Raw genomic sequence first — 17,497 nt, 5'->3', positions numbered from 1 at the left:
GCTTTTTGTCTCAGGACAGCCTGGTGAAGTTGGCTTGTTGCCATGGGTAACAGCACCCCAAATCTTACAACAGCCCATGGATTTAGGGTGGCTTGTTACCCACAGCGGCAAGCCAGCTTCCCCATATTGGCACATCACAAGAAGCCATTCTAGCAACAGTAATTATGCTAATCCAGGCATGGGACAGCCATTCATTGATGGGGGAATAAATCAGACTGGCTTATTTCCTCTTCTGTGATCATGTGAACTTATTCAGTATGGAATAAAGGGACCTAGTGTGCTGTGCTGGAGACAGAGATGACTATTTACTCATTTTAAAGGTCTTTCTCTTCCTCCTTCATCCCAGTACTCTTGAGAATTAACACAGCCTTCCCTAGCTGGTTACTTTCCAGATGTATTGGACCTACAATTCACCTTTGTTTATTTATAATATTTGTTTTTCCTTCAAATGAACTCAAGGTCGCTTATATAATGCTCCTCCTCCACCTCCTCTCCGTCCTACCCCAATGACAACAGTCCTTTGAAGTAGGTTGTCTGAGATTCTGTGGCTGGCCCAGAGTCACCAGTGAACGCCAAGGCTGAGCAGGGACTAGAACCCAGACCTCCTGAGTCCTGGCCCCATACTCTCAAACACTGCACCACACTGACTCTCAGCCATGCTGGGTGAGGCTGATAGGTCTTGAAGTCCAAAATATTAAGTATCTGCTAGACTGGGGAGGGCTGCTTTTACACAAAGCACAGGTGTAGCTTAATTAGGATTGTACTCCTCTGTATACCTCTAGGAATAAACCTAATTTTACCACCCTGAGGATTGACTTTTTAGTGATTGCAGGTTAAGTCTGGTTTGAAGTCTACTAGAGCCTATTCATGAATTTGGAAATTCTAGAATAATCTACTGTCCTAAGATGGTAGTTGTAAAAGTTGAATCCTATAAAAACCTTTCCTCTGCACAAAAAGGTCACATGACTGACGCACCATCATTTTCCATACTATGCTTTTGTATAGTAAAACCAAAATTTTCCTGATGTTTACTTGCTGTTTAAAACTTTCTTAGCACATTTACATTGTTGCTTGAAAACTCGTCAGTGCTTATATCTTAAAGCGAAGTAAATCTACAAGTATTCAGATATTCAGAACTGTCTAACTTTTGCCAGACTTCCTGTCGCCTGAAAACGATGCTTTCATAATTAGTTTTCAGTAGTCTTTTCTTCTGTATTGCAAACTCGCATCAGTTAATTATCTTAGGCAAATGCCATTCACTGGATTAAACTTCTACACTTAATGTTACATGTAACCTGGAAAATGTTATTGAACAAATTAGGATTTAAAAAATATATTGCTGTCAGTGTTCAAAGCTTTTATTGTCTTGTTCTTATGTTTCTCTACTGAGCTACAATGTTTTCTTATGCCTAAATATTTAAGGAGAAGAATTCACATTCCATCAAGCCATGTAATCACAGTCCCTGGAGGATGACAGAAAGCACAAACTGCTTTCTTCTTGACATATCCAGTGCTCCTGTTAGTTTCCATGCCTACTGACACCACATGCCTGAACACGGGGGACTGGGAGTGTTTGAATGCCTCCACAGTATGTTTTCAGCCTCTGTGATTTTGGCAAAAATACTTCTCTGTGGAAAGATCATAAACCGAAGGGTAGTGATGTGGGTTGGAAAATGTTCCATTTCATAAGTTCATTAGTAAAAGTGAATGCATGCCAACTGCAAATACAATATAATGATCTTCCCAGTTTCAAAGTTGTAATGTTTAGGTGATTATCCTGACAAAGCATGTGAGCAAAACTGCCCCTGAGTGAAATGAAATTAATAAATCATGATGGTGAAACTAAAGATATCCCGACAAACGTAGTGGAAAATAGTCACATTCTTGAAATAAATGAATGGTTGTCATGCATGTTTCTTTGGGTTGCTAAGCTTAGTATGTCAACAGTTTACAGTACTTTTGTTATTTTTTTCTTTAATTTAAATAGCCCGTGTCAAGTACATGCTATTGTCTTTACATTGTTACAAGCCTCCCAATAAATATTTGATTCATAATTTAATTTAAATCACATTAAGGGTGCTTTAATTTTTTCTTCACATATTTCAGGTCAAATACCTGTGGTATATTGCCACATTCCAACTGTAGGAATTGGACTATCCAAACTACCAGCATGCTGTAGTTTAACGTCCTTATGGCTAGTAACTAAGCCTTAAGAGAAAGATTTCAGCTGTTCAGAATGCGGAAAAAACTGCAAAAGCCAGGAAAGCACCAAACAATTGGCAGGCAGGGGAAAGGAATGGGGCCAGGAAGAGGGGAAGGGCCATCCGTGGACCCTAAAGCAGGGCAGATTTTGCTACAGGTCTGTTCAACAGCCCTGCTTGGAAGAGTGCAAGAGCCTGCAATCCAAAATTTGGCACAAAAGAAATAGAGGAGTGGAGTTGGAGCAGCAGCAGAGGAGAATGGACAATCAGCACGTGGTTGTTTCAGGTGTACTTGGCAAAGCTTAGCTACACCTGGGCAGGTGACCTAGGGCATGGAGCCAAAAGCACCACTGAAAAAGTGGGTCCTTTGACATAAGAGAGGTGGCATCATTCAGGTGTTTTGGAAAGCACGTCCAAGCACACAGGGCGGTAAGAGAGAGGGAGCAGGGATCTTCGAAGGTGAGGGGGTGCTTGAAGTGCAAAGATTGTGAGCAGGGATGCCAGTGGGATGTAAGAGCAGAGAGAGAGAATGACGGTGCAAGGCTTGGAATGTGCTCATCCTGGACAGCAACTAGAGCGCTATAGGAGTATTTGGACTCCCAGACCTGAGGGTAGAAGACGCTTCCAAGTTTGGCATTCGGTGTCCATGCTCAGACCTATCACCCTCTTGCAGCTGGTGTGGAAAGAGCTGTATCGACTATGTCTTTGAGACTGTAAGGCAGCCTTCAGCGAAGGGGCAAACAGGGTGTTGGGGGGGTCAGCAAGGGGAGGAGACTGGGATGGCCAAGGAATGGCATATCCCAAAGCACCCCAGCCAGCTGGCTGAAATTGGCCCACTAGCTGCTGTAGGAAGAGCATGGAGGTGGAGCACTGCGGAGGTCACATTGGAATGTGCTCTTAGTCTACTCGCATAGGTTATCCATGTGGTCCACCTTCCTTCAGCAATTGGTGAGGAAAGGGCAGGAGAAAAAACACTGAAAACTGGGCTGGGAGAACGGCAGGAGCATTGTCTGAGCATTTCGGGTGGTCTGGATTGAGTTTCCTTGGTTTTCTAGATCATGTGGCAAATGGTTTCTCTTTTCTCCTACTTGAAAAATACTTTTAAAAACTTCTATAACATTTCCTGCCAACAATTTCTAGTCCAGGATGTTATGGGAACAAATTTTGTTTAAAAAATAATCTTAACACCCTCCTAAGTAGTTTTATCTTAAAACTAAGATAAACCAAGCCAGCCCCTGTCCACCTAGTTTCTCAGAAATATGCACCCTCCGTCCCCTAAAAGATGCCTCAAATCCTCTCCTTTCATGGATAATGAATTGTTATCCACAAGATTGTTGGAGGATTTTCACTGTGGTTTTTATCTGTTCCAGTATCGTGTTTCCACAGTGGCTGGGCAGATGCTCCCATTTTCAAATTTCGTGCTTTTATAGATGATTCGGAAAATGCTCAACTCTGGGTTAGTTTTAGAAATCATAGAATCACAGAATAGGAGGGGCCGGTAGGCCATTGCAGGACTTTCAGTAAGACCATTCCATTCAGGTGATGGTCCAGACATTTTCTGAATGTCTCTAATGAGGGAGAGCCCACAACTTCCCCAGGTAGTAGGTTCCATTGCCGTACTACTCTGACGGTGAGGAAATACTTCCTGGTGTCTAGACTAAATCTTTCTTTTAACTTAAGTCCATTATTCCATGTCCTGCACTGTAGAATGAACAAGAAGAGATCTTGGCCTTTCTCTTTGTGACAGCCTTTCAGGTACTTGTAGAGTGCTATCATATTACCTCTCAGTCACTGACATTATTACACTATGGGCAGAAGCAGTCTTTATAATATCTAGTTCCAACTATCTCTGAAATAATATTTTCAGCTACAAAAGCCCTTGAATTTTTTTTAAATGTATGTCTTCTTGGTTTTTGTACCAATAGCTAGTAAAGGGCGTTCTTGTTTGATTTTAAATCTGCTGGCCAAGAGTTCATGCACAGCAGTTTGTGAAACTTGATGGCATCATTAACTGGAGTGGAGAAAAGTGAGCTGTAAGCACTAGAAGTACATGTCAAAACTGGCTTTTGCAGATATCAAGCTGAACAATATCTCAAAAGGTTACATTAATAAACAATAGAAGATTGAATAGGAACGCATAATCTTAGAATGTTGATCTTAAAATAAAATTGTCAGCCTTCTGGATTGTTGCCACACATAGATTAATTGAAAATTGGACTTTCCCCTCATTCTAAATTATATTTGGGGTGACACATCCTGTATGCCATATCTCGTTTAAAACAACTGCATAAAAAGAATTGTGGAATTTTAATCTAGAAATATGAATGCAAAGTTATTTCGGTTTTGAAAGAAATACTTTTATCCTAATAGAAAGTTGTTTTTCAAAGCATTCTTTCTCGGTTTGAATGCTGCTTATATGCTAGAGGAAACGGGTGATTTTTGAACTTTGTATAGTTTGGTGGGGGGCGTTGAAAAACGATTTATGAAAAAATGCATTCTGAAAATGTTCATTGGTGAATGCATATTTAAGAATCAAATGTGTGTATGACCACAGTTTCACACAGACATGTTTTTCTTAGACCATGCATGTTTTAAAAATTCCAGCATAAAATACCAGATTCTAGCAGATTTATTCTTGAAACAAACAAATCAGCAGCATTTATTTATTTAATACATTCCTATAAATTTCTTTGAGCAATTTACAGAATTAAAAACAAAACAGCATAATAAAATATAATATTTTCTTTCGTTTTGCTTAGTCGCAAGGTCGTGCCTGACCATCACGACCCCATGGACAACATTCCCCCAGGCTCTCCTGTCCTCCACCATCCCCTGGAGTCCACCCAACCCCACACCCACTGCCCCAGTGACTCTGTCTAGCCACCTCATCCTCTGCCATCCCCTCTCCTTTGCCATCAATTGTTCCCAGCATCAGAATATAATATTTACACCTTTTATGTGTTTAAACAGAATGTAAAGAAAGCAAAATCCAAAGTAAAAGGCGGCAGCAGCGTACAATAACAGGAGTCTCTTGCAAGTCAGGGGAAAGTCTGAGTGAATAGTTCTGTAGTCAGAAGGCATTTAAAACTTGTCCATGTTCTAGCTTTTGAAATACATGGTGAGCATTCCAAAGGGGTTTTCCAAAAAGCTTCCATAAGAGAACTCCCACTTACACATTCCTGCTTGGAGACATGCCTTTGCCTGAGAAAAGCTGCCTCAGAAGAACTTGGGTTTAACTGAGTTCTGAGGGCCAGCTAAGTACCATAAGAATGAGTTGCTTAGGGCTTTGTATGACAATAAGAAAACCTAGAACATGGCTCAGTAGTTAATAAGCAGCTGATGCGGTTCTTCGCAACATGTTCTTCGCATCATGGAATGACTTCCAAGGGAGATGGTGGAGGCCCCATCAGTGAGGGCGTTCAAGGAAAGATTGGACAACCACATATTAGGGATTACCTGAGTGGAGCTGGCTTGTGCTGGAAATCAGACTAGATCACCCAGGAGGTCTCTTCTGACTTGCTGTTTCTATGTATGCTGCCTATAACTAGGTGCTTCATTTTATTATATTTATTTTATTATATTTATTTATTTATTTAGAAAATTTCTATGCCGCCCCATTCGCTGAAGCCTTGGGGTGGCTCACAAAACATTAAAATATAATACATTAAAAATATAAAACGAATTAACAATATAAAATAAAAAAATTGCATCTTAACTGCTGCATTCTACGCCATTTTCTGCTCCCAAGCCAGCCCTACTTCATGGCCTTTTTGCTCACCTCCAAACTTGCAATTCAGAGTTGAGAGACTGCATGGTTCAAAGGAGAGACTGCTGTATATGGGCTTATCGCTTCGCTATACAAGAAGTAAAATTGCACCCTGCATTTTTTTGCTGAATGGTATCACAAGATTCCATGGAGAGAATACTGTTTTTGCATCTTACTCCATGATCCCTCCCTCCCTGTGAATAGAACCTTCATCATGAGGTGGTTTCTGGTTTTCTGTGTAGGGGGATGTTGGTGCGGGAGAGAAAAGGGATAAAGAATTAATGATTCTGGGTAGTTTTACTTGTATTCCATAGGTGTGCTATGCCATGTTGGAACAACAAGTATCTTTTCAGAGAACTTAGTACTATACCTCAGAATTCCACATGTTCCTTAATATGTTTAGTCAGACCACCTAGGCAGCTGCGTTGCCATTGCATCTGTGATCACTTAAGAGGAATTGCACTACAATTGTGTTACAATAATTGTTAGGTTTTGTACTGCATTATGCAGTCTGATGCATACCATAACAGGAGTTAATTCTTTGGTGTAATGGAGAATTAAGCATGCTTTTGCAAGCAAAAGTATTTATTGTTGTTACATCCGTATCCTGCCTTTCCCACAAGCTGCTCAGGTTAGCGTACGTGGCATCAAGCAAGTTTATAATGAAATAAGTAAGTGGCAAAACTGAAAAACTTTATTGGAAACTTTTTAAAATGTTATCCTGACTCGTATATAAAAACTTGTGACTGTAAAAACTTCTGGTAAGAAAATTCTGTTACCTGAACCAAAGGAACAAATAAGTTGCTTCAGCCTTTTTTCCCCAAACATTTTTTCCTGGGTTGCATCTAAATTCTGGGACATGGCGGACCCACCCTCCCGCTTCTCTGACCCCGTCTGGCTCTCCTTTGGGCATCCATAATGGTATAACAGTACAGCTTAACTGTTCCGTGCTGCCCCACTAGCTGCCCCACTAGCTCAACATCGTGCCTGGTTGTGTTGCCCCAGATCAAGGAGGTCCGTGTGTCCCCTCTATTCTTGCAAATGGATAATGACCTCACCATAATTCCAGGAAGCTGCATGTGGACATGGGCTGCATAGCTAGCTTAAATTACTTAGAATGATTAGTTTCTTCGGAGATTATTTCCATTTTGGTTCTGGATTAATTTGGTCCAAGAAATTCTGTCTTACTGGGATTTATTTATTTATTTTATTTATTAAAACATTTCTATGCTGCCCCTTGCCGAGGCCTCGGGGCGGCTTACAACATCAAATAAAATACAAAATAAGGCATGGATGAGGCATGGATACAACTTATATCTATTCTGAATGTCTAAATTGTTTTTTCCATTTGTACAAACTGAACCAGAGCTCAGAATATAGTTCAAACATCAAGCCAAAGCCATCTGAGAAGTCTAAATCTGATTCTTTCCCCTTTCCTCCAGCTGGCCTGTGGACAGTGTTCACACTAGGAGGTGTGGGAAGCAAGCGGGCTCCTCAGCAGGAAGAATCTTCACCACTAGCAAATCAGAGTCTTCTGCTGCTGCTTGTCCTGGCAAATCTGACCGATGCACCAGATACACCCAACCCTTATAGACAAGCTATTATGTCTTTCAAGAACACACAAGGTATGTGTCTTTTAAAAGTGATAATTTACCAAGAAACAAAGTATGGATTTCTATTTCTCTGGCGTTGGACCAAGTAACTGTGCATTCAAACCCTAGCCTGACTCTGAGCTTATTGGCAGGGCTCAATTTATAGGTATGAAAAGAAGAGGGACCTTTAATACTGTTAATAAACACCACCTCCTGACTCTTCCCACCCCACTTTAGCCAAATTATGCCCTCTTTCTAAAACTAGTAGGTAAGGGGTCATCACAAATTTAAGGGGATTAGACCTGTTCTGCCTCCTTCTATAATTTGACAACTGCTTTATTTATTTGTTTGTTTAACTCCTGTACTGCCCAATAACCAAAGCTCTCTGGGTGGTTTGCAATAAGTCATTTTTTAAAAATCTAAAATGTAGCACATTGTAAAACATCTTTGGAAAAATGTTGGCATGCAAAATTTTTAAAAATTAAGCAATTTCAAAACAAATTTGAACCATTTAAAATTCCAATAACTTAAACAAGATAAATCTCGGAACCTGATTAACCAACAAATAAAGCCCTGATAAACTAATTAAATGTCGTGTGATAGAGGATAGTCTTAAACTTGTGCCAATAAGACAGTAAGGTTGGTACCAGGCAGGCCTCAGTGGGAAGGGAGGCCACCCTTGCCACCAACCAAGCCTCCCTCAGTGGTGGTGGCTATCAGAGGCAGGTGCAAGAGCTTGATTGTAGTGTCTGGGTAGATGTTGGTTAGGAGCAGTGTTCCATCAGGTATTGTGGTCACCAAAAACCTGTGCTTGGTCATTGTGTCCAGTAATAGTTTTGTGAGGTTTAGATAGTTGTGCCCCCTTTCCCATGAATATTAAGCATTAAAGAGAATTAGGATAAAACTTGGCAACAGATATAAAAAGCTTTCTAGGCATTCTTATCTAAATTACTGATCTTCACCGGGTAAGTTGGCACCCATTACTGGGCTACTGACTTAAAGTGGGTTGCAATGGCAGTGCTACCTCTATACAAATATTTGACAAAAGCAAACCAACAAAAAGGATTGAATCCCCACATGTAGTTTTGGTCTAACAATAACTCTAAAAAGATTGCTGATATAAACCTAAAAAACCAGCAAAATGGACCTTTAAAAAACTATATTTGCTCTTTCCTTCCAGATAGCACAGCTCTTCCTTCACCAAATCCTCACACTTTCCAGATCAATTTTAATAGTTTGTATACCACTCTGTGTGAGCAGCAGAACTCTGACCAAGCAACCCTCCTTTTGTACACTCTGTTGCATCAGAACAGCAATGTTCGAACATATATGTTGGCTCGAACAGATATGGAAAATCTGGTAAGCATACTTACTGAATATTCCACTGTACTGCAAGTAATACTAGACACTCATAAAACTTGAGCTTCCTTGTGAAATGTTTGATCTTGTACTGTGGTTGAGAAAACTAGGTACTGGAGTAGAAATTGAGTTAGACCGTGTTTCCTTTACTTTCTGATGTTATGAAATGGCAATTAGGAAGTTATGCTACTGTGGATTCTCGTTGGTCAGACTGTAGTGGGGATGATGAATGATGTGTGGGTCATATGATCTGCTCTTCACTGTGCCCATGCATTTCCATGCATACTTCTGTGTGTTTTGGGCTTATTTTCCCAGCTATTCCCACCCAACTTCAGGGATTGTATCCACCAAATCCAGTTGTATTAGCATTAGTTGGGATTTTCAGGCAGGGGGTGTCTCTGAAGTGCATGCAGTGTTCATATAACTCTCTGTGAGTAACTGAGCTTCCCACTTTAGCTACTATAGTTATTAAAACTCAGAATTAGTGTCCCTACACTATGTCTACTGTATTGCTACCTTTCTCTGAGCAGAGGAGTGGTAAGCTGAAAAGGCTAAGTGGTGGTAAATACTTTACAGTTAATAAAAAAGTTGAACATGTTTGAAGAATGGCAACACATACAAGATAGTAAAATTGTACATCTATTAGGGGAAAAACATGTGGTAAATGAGCTTTTCAGTTATACAGAACCAGTACTTGAAGTTTGGGAAGAAAGTAGGTGGACCTCTGCAAAATCCAGAGAATTCAACCTGACTCCTTCAGTAGTAGTCAAATATCCCCCCGCCCCCCTTCTAAAAGCACTAGCTAAGGTGGTATAACGAACAGTCAGGGCTCTGGATTCCTTCTGGTTGCCTACAGCCTGGTAATTTAAGCATTGCAATGGAATCCAGTCCTCAGGCTGGATGCAGTTAAAAAGGGGGAAATGATCGTTTCTGAGAGAAGGCAATTTAGTCCTGCTTACAGTCCATTTGAGTCTTCAGGTGACAGTGGAAAAGGGTATTTATTTAAAACATTCCTCAATAAATTACATGTCAGAGGAGCCTTTCAGGAACTCAAGACTTTGCATTTGTGATGTAGAAAATCACAATCTGTGGTTTGTTCTGATTCTGCCCCCTTTAGTGAAAAGTTGCTTGTAAAGCAAGGGATGGTATTCTGAAGTGCAGCAATTCACTTTCTAGGAAAATTTGGTGATATTGATGGAAAATATCAAGGAAAATCCATCTTTCCAAATCCTAGATATAAACCTATCTTGTCTCCCTCTGGTGTTGCTAATTTCAGATTGCTTCATGTGCCTTTTGCTTGTTGTTCTTGTGCTTGTGCCGGAGGAAAAGGAATTAAATTTATGTACGTCTTTCTTTGATGCTTCCTATCTCCACTGATAAACTTGGAGTGTTACAGAACATGATTTTTATTATTTTTCCATTGTCTTAAAAAACAAAACAAATTCTTTTGCTGCAATTGATTGATTGTCATGTATTCATATTCTGACTCTCTACACCTCCTAATTTTTATTTTAGTTACTAAGATATTTATTTAAATGTTTTAAAAACTGGGAAGCTGGAATAGTGCAAAACAAAGTATTGCCCTCTGGCATCATCTTTGTTTGGGTTCAAAAGAGTCATTTTGCATTTTGGAACTTGGATTTCGCCTCTGCTTTGTACTCGGGTTCCTGATCAAGTTTCTTTTCTTGTATATTCACCAGTTTGCGTTTTGGAAAATGAACATTTTGTAACCAGCCATGCCCACAGTGGCAGCCATTTTACAAATGGGAAGCTCTCTTGTGGCACTCATGATATTCTTAAAATTTCAAATGGTCCCATTAACCCAAAACAGATGGCGAGTCCCACATTATGTTGAAGAACACTAGTATGCTCAGAAAGAGCACAGGAAGGGATTATGGCAACAATGTTGTTTTAAGCAAAGACATACATTTTGGCATCACAAATTAACATTACAAAGCCAAGTGAGCCACTGCAAATGCTGCAGAAGAATGTTTAAAAAATCTTGTCCTGAGCATTTAGCATATTTTCCTCTTTGCACTAAAATAAAAACCAGTAAGGATATTTTGCTTGCATAGTCAGAATTCTCATATTTTATTGCCTGGTATTCAATCATTTCTAGTATAAGAGTTCAAGTACAGTTGTCAGGATGGTATTGAGTGGGTATCCTGAAAATAGGCATATTCAGGAAAAAGAACTGAGTTTCTCCTAGCAACAAGACATGGCTGATGGCTTGATTGGTAAAGATGAGAAGGAAGGGGAAATAAAACAGTGAGTGAAGGAGTGCTGCAGTGATTGCAATGGATGTTAAAGTAGTCTTAGAAAATAATCTGATAATGAACTTTGTAGAATCTGGTAAACTGTTTAACCATGCTTTGGTTTGGAAAATACTGAAATAATCTGAAGAAAAGTAGCAACATGAGATGACAGTTTTAAATGAGAGTAACATAATGTGCCTTAAAACCATGCTCAGTACTAATACTGGTAAAATATTAGAACAATCTGCTTTACCTGCCTAAAGGATGCTGTTAGACATATATTATCATTAGCCCTATTATTAGCCTGTAATATAAATACAGATCTGGAAACTTAAAAGGTGAAGATCCTTCTTGTTCTAGGAATTTTGAAATGCTATTAAAATGCCTGCCTGTTTCTCTCTCTCCCCCCCTCCCATTTTGGTCCCTTAAAGGTGCTGCCGATTCTTGAGATTCTTTATCATGTTGAGGAAAGGAATTCACACCATGTGTACATGGCTCTGATAATTCTGTTAATCCTTACTGAAGATGATGGTTTCAATCGTTCCATTCATGAAGTGGTAAGTTATAAGCTGTGATAAAGTTACTTCAAGTAATAATTAAATGTATGTCTGTCTAAGGACTTTTCATTGTCAGGTTTTGCTGCAGTGACTGCTCTTTGCATGTATTCAATTTACTTTTCAGTGTTTGAGGTTTTCCAAACTTTTCCCAGAGGGTCATGTCTGCCATATATTTTTCAGGATGCTCTTACTTTAGTAAGGTTCTTCGTCGTGGCCTCTGTGCATCACACATACGGGTTGCTGCGCCTGCGCAGTGCCTAGGCCGGAAGATGAGAAACCTAACGGTTTTTGGCGGGAAAACTCCGCTCCCCTCCCCCTTTGTGGTATAAATAGAGCGGAGTGTCCGCCATTTTACTCAGTCTTTGTGACCGCCGTTCGCTGTGCCTCATGCCTGTTCGTCTCTCGCTATAGATCTGTGCCTCTTCGTTGTTTTTTCTCAAAAAGTTTAAAATTCTTTTGCTCCAAGTTTGTTCTTCTCCCCGATTCTGCCCGTTTTCTTCTTGAATTCTTTCTCTCCATATAAAAACAAAACAAAAATACAAAAATATTATCTTACCCTCTATACTGTCCCCTTTTCTTCATTTTTCCGCGATGGCGCAGTGGGCGGCATTCCGCAAGTGTATTGAATGTGGATCTAAAATGTCGCCGGCCGATCCACATGATCTATGCCTCCTCTGCCTCGGCGAGGGGCATAGGACCGACAAGTGCGGTCATTGCTTGGCGTTTACCAAGCAGGCGCGGAAAAATAGGGAGAATCGTCTCAGAAAGCTGCTATGGGATCAGGCATTAATGTAGTCCGACCAACTGTTCCTATGGCCTGCTTCCTCTTCGTCCGCGCCTCTTCAGCGCTCCTCCTCCACCGTGAGCGCTCCGGCGAAGCGTCCTTCCTCGACTTCTGCCGACCCTCCTCAGCGTCCTTCAGACGAGGGCTCCGCTTCTATGGGGGCTCAGTCGCTGCCTTCTCCCTTGACTAAGAAACGGGAGAAGCGCAAGCATACCAGTCTGGATAAAACTTCCACCCATAAGAAGTTGAGGAAGGAAAAGGTGGATAAGCCCGCTTGCAAGAGCAAAAAACCTGATTGCCCAAAACAACGAGGCTCAGGTTCATCGGGCTTTTCAGTACCAACGTCCGCCACGGTACCGACCCCCTCGGGACTGGCCCTGCAACTCGTTATGCAGGTGACACCACCAGGATCCCCCAGGCCAACCGCTCTGCCTGAGAGTGTGCCTTCCCAGCAACAGGAGGAGCCACTTCGGGAGTCCATCTCTGATGGCGAAATCAGAGACTTCCTGCCGAGGGAACGCTCACCAACACCCATGCCACCGACTGAATCTCATGTGGCCTCACCATTACCTCCCAGAGGTCGCAGCCGTTCATCCAAGCGTCGAGATGAAAGTTGGTTGATTCCGGGATATGGTGCTCCCCCCAGTTGGAGTGGGTACCAGCCATATCCCTATTTCCCTCGTGAGCATAGATCACCATCGGTCCTGAGGGATGTGCCATCCACCTCCAGGCGTACGGAGACAAGGCACCCAGCATCCCCTGAAACCTCCTCCTCCTCAACGACTGGCCGCACTACGTGGAAGACTCTGAGGACTCGGAGGTCGACTCCACATCCCCTGATGTGGCTGTCGCATATCAAGGGCCTGCTTCACCTGACGAACCTCATGTCTCGTTCACAGAGCTTATGTCCCGCTTGGTTCGTTCGCTTGAAATCGAAGCCCATCAACAGCCAGGCCCTTTGACAGATCACTTCTATGACGTCGTTCGGGGAGAGCAGTCTGCATCCATAGCTCTGCCACTTATAAGTACACTGCGCCAGGCTATGGTCCAACCCTGGGACCAACCGGCCCAACCACAAGCGACCTCCCGCAGATATGAGGCTATGTATAGAGTTCGGGATGATGTCATTCCCTTCCTGCTCCGTCACCCAAAACCGAACTCTCTTGTGGTTGAATCCTCCCAGGGCAGGGAGTCCAGGGGACATACCACTCCTCGGGACAAGGAAGGGAGGAAAATCGATATGCTTGCACGCCGAGTCTATGCGGCCTCTGGACTCGGCGTGCACATATCGAACTACGAAGCGACACTGGCACGTTACCAGTACTTTATCATGCAGAAACTGGATAACGTCGCTTCCTCCCTTCCAGACCACCAAGTGGACCTTGCCAGGGTTTTTATTAAGGAGGCAATGCAGGTGGCGGTACAACAGCTGTCTACTGCTTGTCACCATGTAGACACCGATTCAAGGGCCCTCGTCAACGCCATCTCGCTACGCTGACATGCGTGGCTGCGCAATTGTAATTTCCCCGATGAGATGAAGTGCAGAATCGAGGAAATGCCTTTTGATGGTACCGGTCTGTTGCACCAGAAGACTGACCGAAAATTAAAGGTGATTCATGAATCACGCCTAACCGCACGCTGCATGGAGCTCCCGCAAAAACGTAAGTGGCAGTGGCCCTGGTCGTCCTACCGGAATCAACCATATTATCCGCGCCAGCAAAACTACCCTCGAACCCAACAATACCAACAACGGCAGCGTCGGAGGCAGCAAGCACAACAGCATTTTTCCCAAGGCTGTAGGCGATTCGAGGGCCCTGGCTTGCGCGAACCATCCTCTCTATTCCAGTACCACCTTCCCTTCTCCCTTTTGGGGACCGGCTCCAGGGCCGACTTCCCATTTGGGAGTCCATTACATCTGATAGGTGGGTGTTATCTATCATCTTGTTCGGATATAGGATAGAATTCTGTGTTATCCCTCCTTCGAGCCCGATTCGCTTCACACCTTCTTCATCGGTGCTACGCGATGAAGTCTCACAGCTACTTCTCAAGGGAGCGATTCGAAAATTGTCCTGCTCGGAAGGATTGCATGGATTCTATTCCAGATATTTTACGGTCCCGAAAAGGGACGGTGGTCTCCTGGACTTACGAACTCTTAACAAGTACATCAAACCAAGGAAGTTCCGGATGACCACTTTACAGAACATTCTTCCATTATTGAAAAGAGAGGATTGGTTCGCCTCACTAGATTTGAAGGATGCTTATTTTCATATTTCCATCCATCCTTCACACAGATGCTTTCTACGTTTTACTGTCGGATCCGACCTGTTCGAGTTTAACGTCCTACCCTTTGGCTTGGCCACAGCCCCTCGAGTCTTTACAAAGTGTATGGCACCGGTATGCGCACACTTGCGGACTCGCGGAGTACAGGTTTACCCATACTTGGATGACTGGCTGATCGTCTCACAATCCGAACAAGCTCTCTTGTCTGATATACAAATGACCTGCGCTTTGTTCGATGCTCTCGGCCTCTGCATTAACCGTGACAAATCGACCCTTATTCCCATGCAGGTCATCGATTTCATCGGGGCGCAACTCGACTCGACACAGGAAAAAGCTTTCCTCCCACCGGAACGTCAGAATGCTTTATGCAGCCATATTCATTGGATTCGACTACACGGAACGGTTCCAGCCTTCTCTGTTCAGAGACTACTGGGACATATGGCTGCTGCTATTGCCATTGTCCCGTATGCCAGGCTACGTATGCGACCCATTCAACTGTTCTTCAACGCTGCCTTTCAACCGCAACAAGATCCTGCCACCAAGCAGATTCGGATCCCGCCTGCAGTCCTTCACACTTTAACATGGTGGACCATCACAGACAACCCTTCGATCGGCACCCCATTTTGACCACCTCAGCTAACGACAACTCTGTACACCGACGCATCCCTCCTGGGATGGGGTGCAGCATGTTCGGGACTTCAGGTCCAAGGTACTTGGAACTGACAAGAGGCGAGGAAACACATCAACTTCCTGGAACTTCTGGCAATTTTCAACACCCTCAAGGCTTTCAAGACTGTGTTATGCCGTCAAATTGTCCAAATTGCATCAGACAATATAGCGGCAGTTTTCTACATCAACAAGCAGGGGGGCACAAAATCTCCAGCCTTGGCACGCCTATTGATGGACATTTGGGACTGGTGCATACCGAGGAACATTACGCTTATGGCGGTTCACCTGGCTGGAACCGACAACGTCGAAGCAGATACATTAAGCAGACAGATGTTGACAACCCACCAATGGGAGTTGGACAAACAACTTTGCGAGGAACTCTTCTGCTTGTGGGGTTATCCGGATGTGGACCTGTTTGCCACACGACAGAACAGCCTGTGTGCCCTTTACTGTTCCAGAGCGGGCGTCGGGCCGGGATCGATGGGAGATGCTCTCATGGTCCCTTGGAGCAACATGACTTTTTATGCGTTTCCTCCAATCCCACTTCTGACGAGAGTAGTAACAAAAATAGCCCAGGACAGGGCCACGGGGATACTAGTGACTCCGTGGTGGCTGAGACAACCATGGTTTACCACTCTCTTGCTGCTGTCCAGAAGAACGTTCCTTCATCTACCAACTCTCCCGCACTTGTTAACACAACAAGGAGGAGCGATCCGCCATCCAGATATATTCTCTCTGAAGCTGACGGCATGGCGAATCACCTGATTCATGTCGCCGAGTCAGTACCGAGGGCACCTCACGCCACGGGTGACTTCACTCAACACACGGTATACGCAGCCCCAACTTCGAATTCGACAGCGAGTATCACGATACCCATGCCTACCGACAGAGAAATTCAGGCGATTATCGAATCTGCATTAAGACCGTCCACTCGTCGTTCCTATACGGCTAAATGGAGAAGATTCTCCTCTTTTGCGGAGTGCCATTCGTTCTCCCCTGCAACGGCTTCAGTCACCAGTATCTTACAATTTCTTTTACATTTGCATCAGGAGGGACTTAAACCGTCATCCATCAAAGTTTATTCAGCCGCTATATCCCATTATCGTGGCACTATACACGGGTTATCAGTCTTCTCACAACCGCTGGTTCGGCGCTTCATTAAGGGACTACAAAATTTACATCCGTCTATTCGCCCTGCCATGCCGACATGGAGTCTTTCTGTAGTACTCCAAGCACTTACCAAACCACCGTTCGAGCCTTTAGCAACTGCGGACTTACGCCTGGTGTCATGGAAAACTGCCTTTCTAGTAGCGGTTACATCAGCACGAAGAGCTAGCAAGCTTTGTGCTCTCTGCATAGACCCACCATTTCTGAACTTCCATAAGGAAAAAGTCGTCCTTCGGATGGATTTCTCCTTTTTACCCAAGGTGGCCACATCGTTACACCTGAATCAGGATATCATTCTACTGGCTTTCTTTCCGTCACCGTTGACCCCGATAGAACGTGCTCTACACACGCTTGATGTTCGCTGCTGCTTGGCTTTTTACAGATCCTGCACTGAATCTTTTCATACTACTAATAGACTTTTTGTTAAATACTCCGAGCAAAAAAAAGGGATCACCAATATCATCTCAGAGACTCTCTAATTGGATCACCCAGACTATTGTCCTGGCTTATCAGCTATCGAAAATAGACTTACTTGTCTCTCCAACTGGCCATACTACACGAGCAGTAGCGACCTCGTCCGCTTTTGCTGCAGGGGTTCCGTTGCAAGACATCTGCAGAGCTGCGATCTGGGCTGGTCCATGTACTTTCGCCAAGCATTATCGGCTTGATGTACGTGCCAGATGGGACTGCTCTTTTGGTAGAGCTGTTCTCTTATCCGTTCTTCAATGATGACACCTCCCTCCGCCGAGTCTGGTAAGCTTGCGAATCACCCATATGTGTGAATGCACAGATGGCCACTCGAAGAACATCAGTTACAGGTAAGCAACCTGCTTTTCTTCGTCGTGGCCTCTGTGCATCACACATATG

General features: G+C 43.3%; 1 protein-coding gene across 6 annotated transcripts in view; it reads left to right on the top strand.

The window, feature by feature from the left end:
• Nucleotides 1-17,497, top strand: part of DYM (dymeclin) — a 223,858-nt gene that overhangs the window by 81,674 nt on the left and 124,687 nt on the right. For all 6 annotated transcript variants that reach the window (XM_044431104.1, XM_044431105.1, XM_044431103.1 and 3 more), the window contains 3 exons: nt 7,410-7,592; nt 8,740-8,918; nt 11,605-11,730. In XM_044431104.1, the coding sequence (XP_044287039.1) occupies nt 7,410-7,592; nt 8,740-8,918; nt 11,605-11,730 (488 nt within the window). The remainder of the gene's footprint in view (nt 1-7,409; nt 7,593-8,739; nt 8,919-11,604; nt 11,731-17,497) is intronic.

Source organism: Varanus komodoensis, unplaced genomic scaffold, assembly GCF_004798865.1.
Source record: "Varanus komodoensis strain SLA01 unplaced genomic scaffold, ASM479886v1 scaffold22, whole genome shotgun sequence".
NCBI lineage: Eukaryota > Metazoa > Chordata > Lepidosauria > Squamata > Varanidae > Varanus > Varanus komodoensis.
This window is presented reverse-complemented; position numbering and strand designations above follow the sequence as displayed.